At 45.0% G+C, this 19,461-nt stretch overlaps 1 protein-coding gene across 1 annotated transcript in view; it reads left to right on the plus strand.

The window, feature by feature from the left end:
• The first annotated feature begins 11,177 nt into the window (after positions 1-11,177).
• The window catches only part of LOC116993617 (mannosyl-oligosaccharide 1,2-alpha-mannosidase IA-like), a 59,749-nt gene continuing 51,465 nt past the window's right edge, over positions 11,178-19,461 (plus strand). The window contains exon 1 of the mRNA XM_033054444.1: positions 11,178-11,768. Within this exon, the coding sequence (XP_032910335.1) occupies positions 11,178-11,768 (591 nt within the window). The remainder of the gene's footprint in view (positions 11,769-19,461) is intronic.

Here is a 19,461-nt window from a genome sequence, read left to right on the forward strand (position 1 = left end):
AAAGCAACCCATTCGCGTTTTCTTGTTCTTAGTAGTGTGTGTGCCTTACTTATGTGTTGAGGCATTCCTCTCAGTATTTAATTCACTGCATTAACCATTCACAAGCCACAGACCAGCGTGGTAGAAACACTGCTGTCCTAGCGGCTTAACCTCCAACAATGCTTATAAATAGATTCAGCTGCAGGGAACAACTCTGCTCCTGAGTAGAATTTGTTAGTCAAGGGTTCAGAGCACATGACTGATACTCCATCACACAGATTATTTCTACCTCCAAGTAAGAAATAGGATGGAATTAGGCATCGTCTAACCATCACAAAACTTGTTATAAGTAAGACCAAACCAGTAACTTTGAAAAGCTTCACCATTTTTGCAACTTCCCTGATTAATGTGCATAATCATGGTCAAATCTGGATGATCACAAGTCAGTAGAGCTAAGAAATGCTGGTGTGCAGAGGGCATGAGGGAGAGCTGGCTTAAGGTCTCCTTCTTGCCTCTGGCTAATGCAAGCAACAGCTATAAAGACATCCTGTCCAACTATGGGTTGTGACTCTAGCTGACAATAAATAATGTCTTGTGACGGCATCTGGTTTCCTGACATGGTGCCTCAGGGATAGATTTTTGTTTCCAAAAGCCTGCTTTATATTTATTCCCTCTTTTCCTTCCACACAAACACATCCCTAAGAACTTCTCTCTGCTGTAATTTTTCAGCAGTCCATTTACCAGATGGTCCATATTCCATGGACAAATCACCATATTTGTGTTGACAATCTTGAATTATGGTCTGTCAGACCTCTAGTTTCCCCTCACAGAAGAAAATAACTGGACTAATGACCCTTGCAGAATATAGCAATAGAGCCATCTCCAGGATGGAGGGAGATGTTTTCTTCTGTGCAGGTTACAAAAGGATGGGATAGTGACCATTGTCCTTCAGGACAACTGGATATAGGGACACACTGCAGACAAGCCTATAGCCTGAGTGTTGCATCATTGTCTGATGGGCAATGGGCTTACATGGAGCTATTGCCTGTCTATGAGACCAGAGGATGGCTACATGTGGCACAAACACACCAGGGATGGACTGAACAGCCAGAGGTGCAAAAAGACCTTGATGGCAAAGGTGTGGTTGCTGAAGTGCCTCTCTACAACCCCAGTTGGACTCTTAATGGGACAGGACAAGTCAGTACTCACCTTCCCCACTGCCAAAAACCTTCTCAAAAACAGAATAAAACAGCATAGTGCTGGTCATTCTGAGGAAAACACTTAACTATTAATTTTTCTGTGCACTTGAGTTGTGCACTATCAAATGTCACTATAAAGCGAAAGAGAGGAGGAAATGTGAGGTAACACAAGACACAAAATCTTTCTCTGAAGAGATATGGCGAGATTGTAGTAAAAGACATCACAACACCAAACCACTTCTGACAAAGATTTTTAAAGACCGCTCTGTCTGTTTTTTCAAAAGCTGTCTGTTCCAGCTCTCACAGAGGCATAGGATAGGTCATGACAGCCCAAACCATTAGGGAAACATGACTTTACCCTGCTGCTAGCTAGGATGGATTTATTCTTTCTTCCACTGCAACTAGAGAAAAGAATAAATTACTCACAGATGATTAAATGCAGTGTGGTAAGCTTTGCTGTCCATCAGGAAACACCCCTCACTGGTAAAGAAAAAAAAAAAATCTCATTTTAAAGATCTGTTTTTCAGGGCAGTTTGCAAATCAATGTCTTCCTAATACAGGTCAACATGCATGCCCATGAAAATTATTTGCCTGTGTGCTAACCCATGGGGGAGAAAGGTGGAACAAGGTAAACCTGTATTAAATGGGTGATTCTAGGAGCATGACAACCTTACCCAGACGCCTTATGCTGTTCTGTTTGGAATTTGTCCTCTGTGTTCATGTACATACGTTAACAATTAACTACAGTAATTTCACGACTATAAGGCGCACCCTTTTGACTAAAATTTTCCCTGGAACCCGGAAGTGCGCCTTATAGTCCGGTGCGCCTTATCTGATAGACAAAGTTCAAAAAAATTGCCTACCCGGAAGTGAGAGCTGCGAGCCACGGGGGGAGCCTGCAGGGCCATGGCTGCCAGGGGGAGGTGGGGCGGAGCAGGGGCGGGCACGCCCCGGCCCTGTGGAGGCGGAGCCGCCCCTCCAGAGGCACGCCCCGGCCCTGTGGAGGCGGAGCCGCCCCTCCAGAGGCACCCTCCGGCCCCGTGCAGGCGGGATGGCCCCTCTAGAAGCACCCCCCGGCCCCGTGCAGGCGAAGCCGCCCGTCCAGAGGCACCCCCCGGCCCCGTGCAGGCGGGATGGCCCCTCTAGAAGCACCCCCCGGCCCCGTGCAGGCGAAGCCGCCCGTCCAGAGGCACCCCCCGGCCCCATGCAAGCGGAGCCGCCCCTCCACAGGCACCCACCGGCCCCGTGGAGGCGGAGCCGCCCCTCCACAGGCACCCACCGGCCCCGTGCAAGCGGGACGGCCCCTCCACAAGCACCCCCCGGCCCCGTGCAAGCGGGACGGCCCCTCCACAAGCACCCCCCGGCCCCGTGGAGGTGGAGCCGCCCCTCCACAGGCATCCTCCAGCCCCGTGGAGGCGGAGCCGCCCCTACACAGGCACGCCCCGGCCCCGTGCAGGCGGGACGGCCCCTCCAGAGGCACCCCCCGGCCCCGTGCAGGCGGAGCCGCCCCTCCACAGGCACCCCCTGGCCCCGTGCAGGCAGCACGGAGGGGCGGCGGCCATAGCCCGGCCCCGGAGAGGCAGCACGGAGGGGCGGCGGCCATAGCCCGGCCCCGGAGAGGCAGCACAGAGGGGTGGTGGCCATGCCCCGGCCCCGCCGGATGCAGGCGGGCCTGGGGCCCCGCGGCACCGCCCTTGCCAGGTACAGGCGGGCCCGGGGGCCAATGACTGCCGGGTTGAGGCGGGGCCTCGGCCAGCAACCGCGCGGAGGGAGCTGGGGGCGGAGCCTCGCTGCAAAAAAAAAGTGCGCCCTATAGTCCGGTGCGCCTTATGGTTGTGAAATTACTGTAATTTTGCTGTCTCTCATCTGTTGATTTGAATATATAAGGGGAAAGAAGAGCCAATATCATTTGAGCAAAATAGCTAGTGTCAATGATAAACAAAAAATAAGGAACAGACCATGCATATTTTTCAAATTTAGCCAGTCACTGGTTAACTTGAGAAAATAGCAGGTATTACCTCTTATGGTAGATATAGTATCTGAATATATTGTTCATTCACTGTTAGACTGTTGCTTTCCATGTTTGCAACTGTGCCAAAGGCAGATTCCCACCCTACTGGCAGGGACATTAAAGGAATAGCTCATATAAAAGAGAGCTAGAGAAACATGCAGAGGCATGAAACTACTAAAATCATAGAGGACCTAGTACCACTTGCCCTCTACTTTGTAGATTTGACTCACATGCAAACATTTACCCTTTCCTCAAGACATGCATGGAGACTTTCATGCCACAGATAGCAGTCTGAAAGTCAAAGATACATTATTCAGTCTTCTGCATTTTTTTTTGAGAGAGAAGGATTTCTTACATAAACATTTGTTTCTGACTGAATAACTATCTTCCCTTTTTATCCTTCAGTCTTGTCATCCTTCTGTTTGGGATCTCATACTGCCTGATGCTTTTGAGGGACAGAATGCACTCAAAGATGCCCTGTATTCAGCTAAGCATTATACACTGCAAGCTCAGGGTTGCAGCAATGAACCAGAGCATCAGATGACATTGAAGCACTACAGCTGTCAATAAAGCAGGACGCTCAGGGACAATTGGACATATGTGGGGGAGAAAGGAGACCTGTGGTTCAGGAACACAGCCAAAAAAGTGAAATGAACCAGAACTGGCCCAGGATACATTGTCCGTGGTACACTACAAGTCCTTGGATAAGTAACTAAGCATTGAAAATGAGGAAGAATTTAATTTCTAAGGAAAACTAAGCTAAACTTTGCACCCCAAAACAATATTTCACTGAAGGATATCAAAGTAAACTCCATATATTGGGTCTTACTGTGAAATAGATTAGCTCTTTCTTTACAGCTGAGGAAACTAAGGTTCACCCTCACACAGACAAAAAATGGCAAAACTATTTTTCTTATCAAGGTTTTCAGTAAGATATTGGTCTAGACAAACAGCAAGAGCAAAGGTCAGATTAACACCGATTTTTTTTTTCTGCATCGTTTAGCCCAAGCGGTAAATCAAACAAAGGCATTTCAGCAGGATAAAGGATCAGATTTGAACTGAGGCTGAAACCCCTGGATTTCATTTAGGGAAGACAAATAATACACAACTGTGTAAGATCTGAGAAGTCACGTGTGTGTTGTGCGCACATGCACCATCTGCCAGTTTGCAGATGACAGCCATTATTTGGGGAGGGATTTTGCAAAGAAAAAATTCACACAGCCCATCAGGTGGTAGCTGGACACTTCTGATGCAATATTAGTATGTGTCAAGGTGAGTCAGAACACACATGGCACAGACAGGAAAGTAAAAAAAAAAAAAAAAAAAGATTAACCCTTTGTCACCAAAAGGCTTCTGTGTCTTGGAGTAAGAGAATCCACCAATGGCTGATGGAATTGCCACACTTTTAAGTAAAAGTCTGAAACAAAAATGTGTCTTAATTACAACCACTGGGAAAAAGTGCACCACTGGATTCCAGATTATGAAGCCAGTAAGCACTGGAATATTTTCAACAGTAAAGATAAATTAGAAAAATATCTAAATATCGGTTATAACCCCAAATCCATAACAGATTTACAGAAAGAGAAAGAACCTTTAAAATATATTAAAAAGTTAAATATATTCATAGTAATGTTGCAGTGAAATGTGCAGTGGTCAGTAAACCACATCTGTACTTCTTCTATTAAAATGTGCTGTTGAGCAGAATTAACTCATCTGGTTAAAGAAATACATTGGGAAGAGAGGCACAAGGACACCACTTCAACTTACAATTTACATAATCCATGTGTCATCACACGTGTTCAGGGTGAAAAAAGCTCAGGAACATTGGTTTTTATGAAATAATCAGGGAGTCATTCAATAGGGAATTAAAATTTTGTACAAATTAAGCATGGCTAGTATAAAGAAATAAATTAAAAATTCGCAGTGTCCTTTGTTTTTAAGATTTCTTGTTGATACTTTTAGTCATGTACTGTAGCATATTTTTACTCCTTAAAAGGTTTATCAGGTTAGAAATCTCCAATCTCACCACTTTTCCTTGAGGCTACACACTAACAACACCAAATCTGTTTTGCTGTTATATGGCTACAAGCACCAGCTCCAATGGCCATATCTTGTTTTCTGCCAACACATCTCCCCTCTGGTTCAAGAAAACAAAACTGCCTTGGAAAGGACAGTAGGTCTGTTTTCCAAGGACCTCTTAAAATTTTTTTCCTTCTTGTCTTGATTTAATCTTGTCAGAATCTACTAAACTCATACCTAGAATGTGATATACAAACTTAATGATGGTGAAAAAAGAGCTGCTGGGAGTTCCTTTAGTTGCTACGTCATGGTTCTGGCACAAGATATTTCAGTGGAGATAATTAAATCCAAAGGAAACCACAGCAGTAAACCACTTTCAGTCACACAATCCACTGAGATTTGTCCCTTAAATATATGACCAATCTGGCGGCCTTTTACCTTTCCTGAGGATTGTGGGTATGAAATAAGAGGCAGAAAGGAAAAGAATAGCACTCACTCTAGGTAACAGCAGTCTCTTCACTTCTGAGGGAAAAGTGAAGAGAATACATACCTGTCATGACTTTTAATCTCTTAAAGATCTAAGGTTCAGATGGAATTTCATGGGATGTCTTCAAATAATTTCATCCTCAATTGCTATGCAAATAATTACATGAGATTCTGAGTCTTAAATGCTAAAATACCATAAAAGCTAGCTTCCATTTCTTAGTTGCATGGCTAAAATTTTCTTCAAGGATGTCAATATCAATAAATTTCTGGAAAGAGGAATAAAGTCTGTAGTTCTTTTACTTTCCATTACTTTTATGTTTACCTCTACAGTCCTCTCCCTTGCACATTGAAAAGCAAACCATGTCTGCTTCCTTTGAGGGAGTGCAAAAGTCTCTAACTAAAACAATTATAAAAGTTTAAAAAGCCAGAACCAAAGTGAGATATGCTCAAAGATGCCATCTGAGGCTAAGTATAATATACTTCGTGTTACTACTGAATACATTACTGCAAGCAGTCACAGTTCAAATTCTACCTTTAGGTTTCTTGCAATGTTGACGACAACGGTTTTAAACTTTCGTGTTTTAAAAGAGTCAAATATTTTCTTCAGACAGCATTTCTTGCAGCTCATTTTCTGTGCCTTCTGAAATCTTGGAGAGGAGAGAAAGAAGAAAGCTTTTCTGCCCTTAGCTGGATGTTTGTCCGAGTGCTTCCAGCAAAGCTGCCCAGTAAACACTGAAAGCTGCATGCATTACAGAGATTTCATTTGGAGAAATGAATGATCCTCTCCCTCAGGTAGGGACAGAAAATATCTCCAATGACTCTGGGAGAAAAGAGACCTCTTGTAGTATTGACAACCATGCCAGAAAAGAGTTGAAAAAATTTATTAAGGTTTGTGAGCCTACAGCTTCATGCTCTTGATAAATACTTTTATTTCCACAGAATTCATAAAGTTTAGTTGTTAGGCTAGAGTAAATGCTTGAGAAATGATGTGAAAAATTTTAATTTTCTTCTTTTTTTTCATCCTCAAATAGGAGACCAATCTTCAACACCCATCTCACGGGGGAGGAGATAATCTGGTGTCTTCCATCTCTCAGGCTAGTGCCCTAACTCTTAGGCTCTAGGCTCCTCTGGGAGTGGAGCATTCTTACTTCAGGGTTGTTAAACTGTGCTCAGTGGAACACTTTTCTCCTCTTTGCCTTCAAAGTCCTGCACTCATCTCTGAGTCACAGCACTCCTTCAAAAGGAATGGTGGTGGGGGATGTACATGTTCCACCGCAAAAGAAGATCATTTGAATCCCCCAAGACTACAAAACATGTCAAAGAAAGATCTCCAACTCCCGAGCAAGTGCTCTAAACACAGGACTCCTAAATATGTGGTCAACACTTCTCTCTTCTGAACTCTGAAAGAAAAGCATCAGGCAGTCCTGTATTCTCAAAACGCTGGAGATTGAACAAAGTTTTTGTGGCTGTGAATCACACTTTCCTCACAGACTGAATTCAGAACTGCAGCCAACTGCCAAAATCAGAGAGATAGAGAGCAATTTCATACACATCTGGTCCTCAAATGGTCGAAGCCTCCTTCCAAACAGCACGCTCGGCATTATGAATCCAGCCTGTGTGCCCTGGGAAACCTAAGTCTGTGCCACGTTGCTTAATCTATGAAGAGCTGGATGTCTAAATTGGGTTTGTGACTCACATTCCCAAAGGCAAGTGTGTTAAAAGTATCTCTAAAAGCTTCGTAAAAGTATTGCATTTCAAAAAAGAAGCTGTCAAGTTTTTTTACAGTGGTCTTACCTAGAAGGTAACACTGGGAAACCCTTGCAAGGGAGTGGCATTGTTACAAACTCACTGTCCAAAAGGATGTATAAATCGGTATCTCTGCCTCAGCTGAATGGGCCTAAAAAGTGGGAGAACTGTTAATTCTCTTCTTATCTGTTGCATGATCTAAAGCTCGAACAGTGACAAATTAGGCATAAGCTTATAAAAAAAAAAAAAAAAAAAAAAAGAAAAAGAAAAAGAGAGAGAAAAGACTATCATGACTATCATGATAAGAGGTTGTTTGGTCTATTTTTTTTCCCCAGGCCTTTCAGTCAACATGCAACAAAATTTCCTATTCCGAACATTTATTACAGAAAGTGTTGCCTATTATGCAAATCTCCCTCTCACCACTTCTCATGTATCAGTTCTACCCTTCTATAAATGCTTGACCTGTGCATGATTGCTGGAAAATTATTCCTGATTCTGCAGCTGAATCCACAGGAACAGTGTTTCTCTCCATGGGAGGGATGCAGTCCAGTGCAGTGCAGTCCAGCAAACTGGGTAGGACCCAGTCTTAGCCAGAATAGCAAAACACTGCCCAGAGACTTATTTTTTTTCCCATTTTAGCTGATGTCATCCAGGAAGTAATGCACCCAACCCAAAGTAGCAGGCAGTTCAATATCCACTAGGTGGATGTGCTGACAGAGTTGTACTCAAAGAGGCTCTTCCAGTACAAGTCCTGGCACAGGCAGGTGGGCTTTCCACTGCTGTCTCCAGGTTAATGCAAACAACAAGCTTCACTTGTTTGTATTTTATTTGGATTTTTGGACACAATTTAAGTGCCTATGATTTAACTTTATAGCTGAACTGCCGGCTGGACACAGCCAGATGAAAATGAGCATTGTTCAGCCCTTCATTTTAGTACTTGAAATCAAAGGTACTTTACTCTGAGCTACTCCTTGTATTTTTGTGGTCCTTGAATACCTTGTGCCTGACATAAATTAGTGACAAAAAGCCCAAGGAACCTGTATATCACTGTTGGGTTGAAGCAGTTTCTTTGTCTTTCAGTCTCCATTGCCCTCACGTTGTGAACAGCTCTGTATGCCAGTAACTTTACATGCTCCAATAGTCCCACTGAATAGCTCCCACATGACCTTACTGGTAACTGTAACATTAAGTGCTAACAACAGGAACACTCTGCATACAAAATTTTATGTCCTGCTCAGAGGAGGAATGCTCATCTCATCACAAAGGCTTGAGAATTTAACAATTTCCATCTTTGCATAGCTTCCCTCATGCTCAGGATGTCCCAAAGACAGTGATGGGTGTGGCAGCGAAACCCCAGAGTCCACACTTGGCCCCTAGTTCTTAGGATGAACACCAAAAGAAGGCAAAAGGCTGATGAGTTCCGAGAGCTTCATTTTAGGAGACACAGGAGCAGAACCCCATGTGATGGTATTTTCTACTCCTGCATCCATTCATGAAGTGCTATAGAAATATGGCAACCTAAGGAATGACTTCAGAATACTGAAGGAAGCATTTCTTCCAGCAATAACTTCTGCCTCCAAATATTATCATATAAGTAGTGATGAGTGTTGAGGGCAATCTGTTGAAAATACTGCACACCCACATACACAGTGATTGAAGCAGAATATGCTCGCTGAAGCTGAGAGTGGTATTTCACCATTTAGGAAGCTTTTTCATTAGTCAACTGTCTTTCAACAGCTAAACCCCATATTTGCTACCTTAAATGTTGCTTTAAAAAAAAAAAAAATCACCATGGATTCTTATCTCCTTTTCCAAGTAGCGAGGTTTCTTCAACCCTAAACAATTTTGTCTTGGCACAGCTATTGGGCTACGTTAAACATTTCTGGGAAATGTGTGTCAAAGTCAGAGTGCTTATTGTTTAGTTTGAGCAATAGTTTCACATATAAATGTGGGAAAATGCAACTCAGGGAAAATGCAACTCAGGAAAAAAATAAAAAAGGATTTAAAAGAAAACCAGAATAAAAACTAAATTAAATTACTGATCTTGCTGAGTATGTAGTCGGGTCCCTGATCCTTCAGTTTCATGTATAATTCTGAAATTTTACAGAAGCATTTGCTTATATACTTAGGGGAGTTTTGCAGGACTCACTCCAACATTTCTATATAACTGTCTTCCCTGAACCTGTTTTTAATTAATCTGTTACATATTCTAACTTTTAAAGAAAGGGATTTGGAAAAGCACTGGGCAGCAGCCTTGCTTTATTCCTATTAAGTCAATGGTAAAACTCCCCTTAATTCCACTGGGAGCAGAATTAGATCCATGCCAAGCCCATTTTCAAAATCATGTCTGTAAGGCTTACACAATGCCTTCTCCCAGCCCTTGCTTAAAGCACAGATTTCCCTCTACCGTCGTTTTTTTTTTTCCCCGTTGCAAAATAGAGCCATGCAAATACGCAAACCAACCAACCTCAGCATCCGAACTTCTGGGAACAAATATCTCACTGTTTTCTTTCTGACCGTGTCGTTAACATTTGGGGGGAAATGTTGAAGATTACAGTGCTGAACTGCTGTGAAACTCTAGGTACACTCTGAGTATGTTCCAAAAAAAGTTGGAGATAAATCCCTGGGTGTTGGCTGGGTTCCTTTTTTCTATTAAAGTGACACAACATTTTATTCTTCTCACATGCCAGCTGTTTATTGCAGTGCTCTGTAACACGGGCAAAAATAATAAATCGGTATCGGGTTTTTTTTTTTTTTGGGCTTTTTTTTTTTGGAAACTTTCCCTCACTGAATGCTTGGGGAGCTGGATGCAGCAATTTGATCCACTATCAAACACGGTATTTCCTTGTGCCAACACTCGATGGTCTTTTCATTTGCACTAGCGTAGATAAAAAGTCGGATTTTCACGTTACCACTGATACACGCCTTACTTCCTTGGAAAAGCTGCACCTTGTACCTACAGGGAAAAAAAAAAAAAAATTAAGCCTAGTTTTTCTTACGAAGAATGAATTCGGGCTCATCCTGACCGGGGGGTCGGGAGTTGTTCCCGGCCCCGCCGTGTCCCCGCTCCCCTCGCACGGCCCCCGGCCCAGCGCGCGCGCCAATGACCGTGCGCTGGCCTGTGCACGCGCGCCCGTGAGCGCGCGGGCCCCCGCCGCGCGGGCTCCACGCGCGCGCGTGTGCGCGCACCGGCGTGCACGCGGGAGGGCGAGGGCGCGCGCTGCCGGCATCAGCCGGTGCCTCGCGCCCGCCCGCCCCGTGCCGCCGCCCGCGGGGCCGAAGCGGGCAGGCCCCGCCACCGCCGCGCTCCTCCGGCCGCAGGGGTCCGGCAGCGCCCGGGGAAGCGCATCCCGCGGCCGAGCCCCGGGAGCCAGGGTCCGGCAGCGCCCGCGCCCCGCCCCCCCCGCCATTGGGCCGGCGGCGGCCCCGCCCCGCCCCGCCCCGCCCCCGGCCGCCCGGCAGTTCCGCGCGGGCGGAGCGGGGAGCGGCACCCGCGGCGGCGGCCCGGCGGCAGCATGGGCTGGAGCTGACAGCGCCCGCCCCGCAGACGCTGCCGAGCGCTGCCGGCGGGGGAGCAGAGGGAGCGCGGCCGCGGGGAAGGGAAAAGTTGCCGCGTCCGCCCAGGGAAACTTTGTGCAGCCGAGGCGGGGAGGGGGCGGCGGAGCCGAGCCGTCCGGTGCGGTGCGGTCCCTGCACGGCGCGCAGCGCGGCGCTGAGGCTGAGGCGGCGCGGGGGTCATGCCCGCCGCCAGCTTGCTGCCGCTCTTCGGTAGCGCGGCGGGGCCGGGGACGCTGGGCGGCCCCGCGGGCAGCGGCGCGGGCGGCGGGGGCAGGAAAGCAGCGGGCCCCGGCGCGTTCCGGCTGACGGAGAAGTTCGTGCTGCTGCTGGTGTTCAGCGCCTTCATCACCCTCTGCTTCGGGGCCATCTTTTTCCTACCCGACTCCTCCAAGCTTCTGAGCGGCGTCTTCTTCCACTCGGCCGCCCTGCAGCCGCCGCCGCCGCCGCCCGGCGGGCAGCCCCGCGCCCCTCCGCAGCCCGGAGGCGGTCCGGCGGCAGCGGCGGCCGCGGGCGGGGCGGGCAGCCTGGAGCGGATCCGCGCGGACCACGAGCGGGCTCTGCGGGAGGCCAAGGAGACGCTGCAGAAGCTGCCCGAGGAGATCCGCAGAGACATCCGCCAGGACAAGGAGAAACTTCTGCAGGACGCCCGTGGCAGGAAGGAGGCGGGCGCCCCCGGGCTGCCCCAGCGCCTCTTCCGCCAGCCCGTCGGCGCCGTGGGGCAGGAGCCCGCCGACCCCGACGTCCGGCAGAGGAGGGAGAAAATCAAGGAGGTGGGTGGTGGCGGCTGTCGGTCCCGCTCCGGGGGATGCTCAGCCACACTCCCGTGCGGGGCAACAGGTCGCTCCGGGGTCTGGCGGCGGTGTTGGGGGACCCCTGACCCCTCCTGGCGCCTCCTCCCTGCGGGAAGGGGGTCTTTCTGGCCGGCTGTCTCCCGGGAGCCGCAGCACAGGTCGGCGGCGTCTCCCGCGGTTGCATCCTCACATCCCGCGATGCGTTCCCGCTTGCGGACCCACGCTGCCCGCTCCGTGCCGGCTGTGCCTCCCTTCCTCCCAGTGTTGCCAGGCTCCCCCAGCTGTTGCACCGAAACCCAGGGAACAAGCAAAGCCTGGCGAGGGTTGGCAGGCTATGGGTTGCTTCGCGGGGCACCGGGGCTGGGGACAGCGGCGCCGGGGAGAAGGAGCGGCGCGGGTCCGCCTGCGCTCCCCGTGGGACGTCCCGGCTCGGGCGGTGAGCGTCGGATAGCTCCCGGGGTGCGGGAGTCAGCGGGGACCGGCGCCCTGGCCGTGCCGCACTCTCGGCAGAGGAGCTGCCCAGCGCTGTCCGGCGCCGGGCGAGTGCGGGGTGCAGGTGCCGGTGCAGCGCTCCGGAGGTGTCGCGGTCTGTCTCGGGTTCATGCGGCTCGCTATTCAGCGATACCGGCTGTCTAAAGAGTTGAGGGCATTTAGCAAAATACAGTCAATTTAGGTTTAGTGATAAAGCGTCAGAGCTGTGCGTGCTTTCCTCCAACCGCCTTTTTTCGGTCGTGCTGTTCGGTTGATTCAGGTACCGGTTTAAATCCTTCCCTACAGAAATTCTCCAAACTGTGTCTCGGTAATGCTGTCATGGGCAGAGCTTGACAGGGTTCTCTGGCAGAAGAAGAATTTCCTTCATAATACTGTTCAACTTCCCATCAGTGCTGGTTGGTTTATTTATTGAACTGACAATTCCAGCTGCCTGCAGAGATTAGGGTTTATAAATTAATTAGTAGTATATTTTTCATGTTCTGTGGTGATGGAAATGAGATAGGCATGAGACTTACTACAGAGTATTTCAATATTTAGGGAATCCGGTTAGCCTTGTTTAAAGTTATTTTTATTGTATGTTTGTACAGAGTGTTCTGAAAAGTGAGCTGTGATATCACATGGAGCATCAGATAATAAGCTCTTACAATTATCAAGTTGTTTTCTGTGCTCTGGAGTCCTTGTGCCACTTAATCTATTTCAGCAAATTGTGTAGCATAGTTATTAAGTCATAAGCAGTATGTTCCAATGCAAAGGTGTTTTGAAGGGAGAAACTCTTAGGAGTACACAGTACAGACCACATCTTGAAGTGTGCAGAGACTATACTGTCTTCTGTTTTAGTCATGCAGCCTCCCTGAGGCATATGGAAAGTTACAAATACCAGCAAACTCTTTTTCCAGCTGTGAAATTGCCATGTAGAAGTATTTAGAAGTAAGAGGCTCCAGACCTGATGTACATGATTCTGTGGTACAGAAGACTGCAACAAATAAATAAACAGGAGGAAGATAACACTTAAATGTACTACTGTCTCACTGGTCCCACTGTGTGCTGACTAGTCTGAGTCACCTTTTATTACATGTGGATATACATGTGTATGTGTACATGCGGCCAGCATCTCTTCAATTTCTTCTTTGCTTTCCTTTCCATTCTCTTTCTCCTCCACTTCCACACAGCATTAGTTTGTCAGTAGCCTCCCCAAACCAGAGTTTTGGCTGTTTAAGCATAGGAGATGACACAGAGACTGCACTTAGTTTCCAGATCTTTGTTTTCCTTCATACTTCAGTTTAAGTCCTCAATACTATGTGGTGTTTGTGGGAGTTTCTTTTCCTGTGGAATCACTATGTGACCTTAGCATCTTGGTTCCTTACTTTAGCATTTTTGCTTGGTTTGGTTTTTGTCTTTCTCAATGAATGTGTTTTTTTATTGACAGTAAAACAGTGTTTCTGTTCTGTGCTAACTTGCTTAACATTGTTTCATGTGTTTTCCTTTTTTGTTGCTTTTTTCTTTGTCTTTTTGAAAGCTTTAGTCCCCTTTTTAATATTGTTACCTTAGTATCAAGATGAATTTCTATTCTGTAGTCTTTTAAGCTTAGTTTTAAAACTTTAAATAGTTTTAAATTGTATCTTTTTAAAGTATGAACTTTTGTACTCTAAATGCACAGAAACCAGAATTATCCCTTAAAGTTCTTTCCTTTGTGCGTGGTGGTTGCATGCTGGAGATGCAAACATAAAGAATCTTTCTGCTTTCATACTCTTTTGAGCCTGAAACTTGCATCTGCATTGTCCGCTTTATGTTATATATCTAGAATTCAAAATTTGAAACTACTCTTGTGGGTATGTTTTACAAAAGGAAGCAAGTTACTTTAAAGGAAAAGAATGCCAAAAAAAAAAAAAAAGTTGTTCTTCCCTTTCTGTTTTGGAAGGGCTCTGTCCCATCAACATGCTGACATAAAGCTGAGAGGGGAGATACCTTAGAGGTATTTTGTCCATTTGCTGTTTTAAATTTTAAGTTGACATGTGTTTAGAAATCCAGGCAGTACAATATCATTTGCAATCACAAAGTAATGAAATGCCGTGACTTTACAGCATTTTGTAGCCAAGTTCTGTTCTAGAAATTTTAACTAGTTTTTCTACAGCTTGCTCTTTTATATTAGGAAAAAAAAAAGAAAATAAAAAACAACAAAACCAACCAACCAAAATAAAAAAAAAACCAAAACCAAACCACAAAAAACTCCCCCAAATAACGGTGAAACTTTAAACCAAGAGGGAAATAGAAAGGTTCTTGAACCTCTCTTAGTATTTAAACCAATATAATATTACTAAAAAGAAAAAGAAATGCTTATTGAGCAAGGAAAATACTTGTAGAAATGTGAAGAAGTAGAGATCCTGTTGCTATTACTACCTTTCACTCTGTGAGAACTGTATGGTTGTTCTCAAGGTCTGCGTGTGGGAACTGCCCTACTGTGTTATACCTCTGGGTTCTGGCTGTGTGCAGGTGTGTCTGTGCAGGGAAGGGGCCAGAGATACTACTAGGTGCTGTGATAGTCCTCTGTTTCTATTCTGTTGATGTGCTACAGGCAAACTCAGAAGAAAGAGCAGTACTGCCAGCAGCGGGGCTTTCTTTACTTCCTGTTCTTCAACTACTGTCAGTTGCTTGTGGCTGCTGTTTTTTTTTTTTACTGGATGGCCTAATGTGGCCTTCCCTGAGCATTGTCCTCATGCAGGATGCCTCAGGAAAGCTCGAACCAAGAAGCACACTATGAGCATAACAGCACACTTGCATTTGCCAGAACTTAGGTTCTTCAGTCAGTTCCTGTGGTGTTCCCATGACTTGGGCAAGGTCTGGGTCCCTGGTATGCCTCACACTGGTCTCTGTTTCCGTGTCCTGACAGGAGCCCCAGACTGTGGATGAGGAGGTTGTGGTTTGTATTCTTGCTCTGCCCCTCATTACTTTGAGAGGTGGCCCCTCTTTTGAGCAAGTACCTGCTGTGGTATCTGTTCCCTGCCTGGAAAAAAGGAGGAGTGGAAGGCAGTGATGATTCCATTCCACTCAAGTGCAATGTCTTCCAGCTCTTGTCACCATTGGTTATGGCTGAACATTGTTATTCCTGATGTCAAGAGAAGATTTGCAGGTGCATGGGTAGTTGATACAAGCAAAAGAAGTGATCAGAAGAGGATGATAATAGTGGTGAGAGGATATGAAGGCAGGAGATGCAGTCTTTTAATTAGGAAAAATCTGATTTTGAATTTTCTCCAAGTCTCGTTCCTGTCTCTTCCAAGAAAAAAAGGTGCTGGGATTATTTAGGTGCTAAGAAAACAGCCAAACCTAAGCTCTTTTTATATCAGAGCAAAGGAATAGAAACGATGAATGAGCTAGCTCAGGTACTATAAGCTATATAATCACATTAGTGCAGTGCTCTGCCCAGACTAATTAATCCTGCTGAACAGCAAGCACTTGGTGGTGGTGGAGAACCATACTAATGCAGCTGTGCTGTTCTTGTACAAGGTAACTAGCTTGGAAACTGTTCACATTATTGATCAGAGCTGTTTGGACATGTTTTCAGGATAAAAGCCTCCCTGGTAAACTGGAATCAATGTCTGAAGAGCATGGTCATGCAGTGCCTCAAATGCTTTCACAGCTCTCGACTGTTGCAATCATGTAGTACAAGTCCTGCAGAGAGGAATTTGAGCACCAGTTCTTTGAGCTCAACAGGGCAGTGGTTGCAAGTCAACAAAACAGACTTTGCAGCTTCCCTGCCCATCTTTCTGTGAAGAGCTGGATTGAGGTGGCATTGGTAGTGTGAATTCTGGAGCTTCCTAAGCCCTCAGTTTTCATTTTCTATGGGGGCTTTTCTGCAGTTTAGATGGAAGTCTCAGTAATGTTACAGGGATATTCAGCAATATCTTGAGAAAAGAAAGCTTGTGATCTTGTAAATAAAGCACTAATCAGAGATCCAATATGTACTGAACATTAAATACTTGTATATAATCAAATCTATTCATTAACAAGGAGTGGAGGTAAAATTATACATGGTCACTCACTGCTGTAGAAAGGCAGTTGGCCCCTTGTGTCTTCCTGCATGCTTCTACCAGTTGCTTTCCTACTGCCTGGTATCCTGGTGCTGCTGCTCAGGAAGGTCCAGTGCCAGGCTGGATGGAGTTTTGTTTCCTTGTGAGAATGTTTCGATGACAAGGTGAGGTCACTAATACTTCTTGCTATTGGGAGAGGAGGAGAAGTGTCTTCATACCACTTTTGACCGCCTTCTCCCACTACCTGCTTTCTGTAACTTCCCCTGCATCCCTCCACAAGCTGCTTCAATTTAGTAAGTAGTCTGAAAACTGTAAGAACAACAAAAAAAAACCAAACTGACTGGACTTCTGCTAAACTTTCTGTCAGGTTGGTGAGTCTAAAGGCGTTAATGAAGGGGTTGACTTGGTGTTGGTTTTGACTGTGGTGGAGAAACAAGTGGATGAAAGGTATGAGATCTCTTTGAGTAGCAGTGTCTTAGCAGCTGGTGTCTGATCTTCTTGCCTAAGTTCTCCACTAAAACTGAATCTCTGCAATGAGGCTTTTGCAGAGCAAAGGTTCTGTCTCTGTAATAACCTTCTTTAGCAGAGTGAAGCATTTCCCTTCAGGAGGTTTACCTCCCAACCCCTCTTCTCATAAAGAAAAGGAGAAAGGAAATACAGAAGAAGGAATTACTGAAGCCCCAGCTGCCGTAGACCAAAATTCAGAGTGCTTTTACTGAGAGAAAGGTTGTGAGGACTTTCATAGGAGAAGGAACAGTTAAAATGCAGCAGTACAAGTATTGGTGGTTTGGGTTTCAAACAGAAAAGGCCATATTCCCTGCTGGTACATTTCTTTAAGAACATGATTCAGTGAAAGGAAAAGAGTTGACATGTAATGAGTAAGCAATGTGGTGATTCCTGCCAACATGCTGATGATGCAATCAATGCATTTCGAAAGTTTTCCTGAAATATCTTGTGATCTTAATGCTGATATCTTATAGTTGTCATTAGGTTTGTTGAAGTTTAAAATTAATCTTGTTTTTTTCCCTCACCCAAAGCTTTGTTTATTTACTTGTAATCATCAGTAGTTTTCTATTTGCTATTTCTTTTTGAGTGTTTGGTAGTGCTTTCCTTCCTGATAAATACTGTTCATTGTGATTATTATTATTTTTAAAATGGTTTTATAAGGTCACTGAGGAGGTGAATAAGGTGCCTAAAGATGGGAATCACGTATGATGATGGTAAGCTGAAGGTTGTCTTATGTTATCCAAAATGTCACAAAACAATAAGTTAAAGTGCTTGCTTAGGGTTAATGGCACTACAAGATGCAGAGAAGCTTCAGCTGTGTTACTGAGTATGATTCAGTGACTCTATTAAGTAATGAAGAGAACCTATGGAGAACCAGCTCAACTTACCACCCAGACATGAAGCTACCCCTGCTTTTGTTGGATTTGTGGCCTGGCGGGGTAAGCAGCTGAAATGGTTTAGTGGAGATCTGAGCACACTGGTTGCAGTGGCCCCCCACTAAACCACTGCCTTTGAAAGGAGAGGAAAGAGATTGCTCTGAGGTGTCTTTATGTCCCCAAAATATGAAATAGGGTATATATTTGCCAAATTAATGTTCCTCCTGCTAAGACCCCCAGGTTTATAGGGAAAGCTATTGTTTCAGGTGACTTGTTTCAGGTGCTGCTTTGTTTGGGTTTGTTTTGTTTGGTTGTTTTCTTTTTTTTTTTTTTTATGAGAACCTCATAGCCTCCCTTCAGTCAAATGATCTTGAACTTTGATCATGAGTTGGAGGAGTGTTTCACTGTGTGACCATGAGCATATCTGATTGGAATAGGGTGTGTTCCCAATTGCTAGTTCATGTTTTTACAGCCTTGCACCTGTTTTCTGTGTGTTAAGAAGAATATTTAATTTTCCTATCCTGAGACTTGATCTGTATTCTTAATAGGTATATTTATTGAAACTAACTGAATATCCTTGATAACTGGATCCTCAGAATTGTGGGGAAAATGAAAAAGCTTTAAATGTTCAATAGAAAACATCTGGCTTTCACAAACAAAAAAACCCAAAACCAAACAAAAAACAACAACAACAAAAAACACCCCAAACAGCAAACCCCAGAACAAGTACATGATTAATTCTTTGTCTTTCTGTAAAGGCAAAATGTAAATTCTTGACACACAGGACTCTTTTTTCTATGAAAAATAAACAAGCTGATGTAAAGACGTGAGGTAAAGCTTAAAATGGAATATCTCTTGTACTTTGACAAAAGTTATATTCTCATGGTGATGATTTTGTCTTTAATGCTAGTATAGCAGCCTGTGGCAGCCAATTAATATAAAGAAATAGAGTAAATCATTATGTTAGTGAGTACAATTGCTTAAGGCTGTAGTTCTGTGCTGCAGGCAAACTGAAGAAGAAAAAATTCCACCTGTTTATTAAAATCTACTGTTACGACCAAAAAAAAAGTCTTATCTCATTCAGGGAGCAAATAAGAGTGGTAGACAGCCAAGCTTTGATACCTTCTTTGAATGTTAATGAAAACACAGGATTTATGAAAAGGAAGTCATGGAGAGACAGAAGATGACTCTTGTGGAAAATAATTAATGTCCTTGCAGAAGGATCTGTGTGACTGTTGGATGGACAGACCTTTTCTTAAAGTTGTCTGAAACATACTACTCTAAGGATTTCTGAGTGTGTTAACTTCCTCTGTGGTTAGGTTGGGGTGGCTTTTCTCGCTTGGGGAGCCAGCATGAGAGGAAATTTCTGCAGTTTTCATCTTAAAGATAATATCTTGATAAATGTTTCCTTATTTACAAATAACAAATTTGTCTTCCTAACTCATTTGGCACAGTAAGAGTAATACTTCAAGAAAGTGGCTTTGATTCAGTGTTTGTTCTGTCTTAACAGTGCAGCAATAAATTGCCACCTGAGGTGGTACAAAAATGATGAGAAACTCTGGTTATGTGTCTTTTTGGTGGCAAACTCAAATATTCATATGTGTCTCTATGTAAAACATGTTTTAGACATTCAGTTTTGAAGGATTTTGTGGTCTCTTTCTAAGTTATTTATAGAACTATCATTTTACGAGTGAGGAAAATAATTGGGGTGGTAGGGGGGGTGGAGGACTGTAAATTAGGCAATATGGGCAACGTACAAGATACTGAATATAC

The sequence above is a fragment of the Catharus ustulatus genome, chromosome 3 (assembly GCF_009819885.2).
Source record: "Catharus ustulatus isolate bCatUst1 chromosome 3, bCatUst1.pri.v2, whole genome shotgun sequence".
In the NCBI taxonomy this organism is placed as follows: domain Eukaryota; kingdom Metazoa; phylum Chordata; class Aves; order Passeriformes; family Turdidae; genus Catharus; species Catharus ustulatus.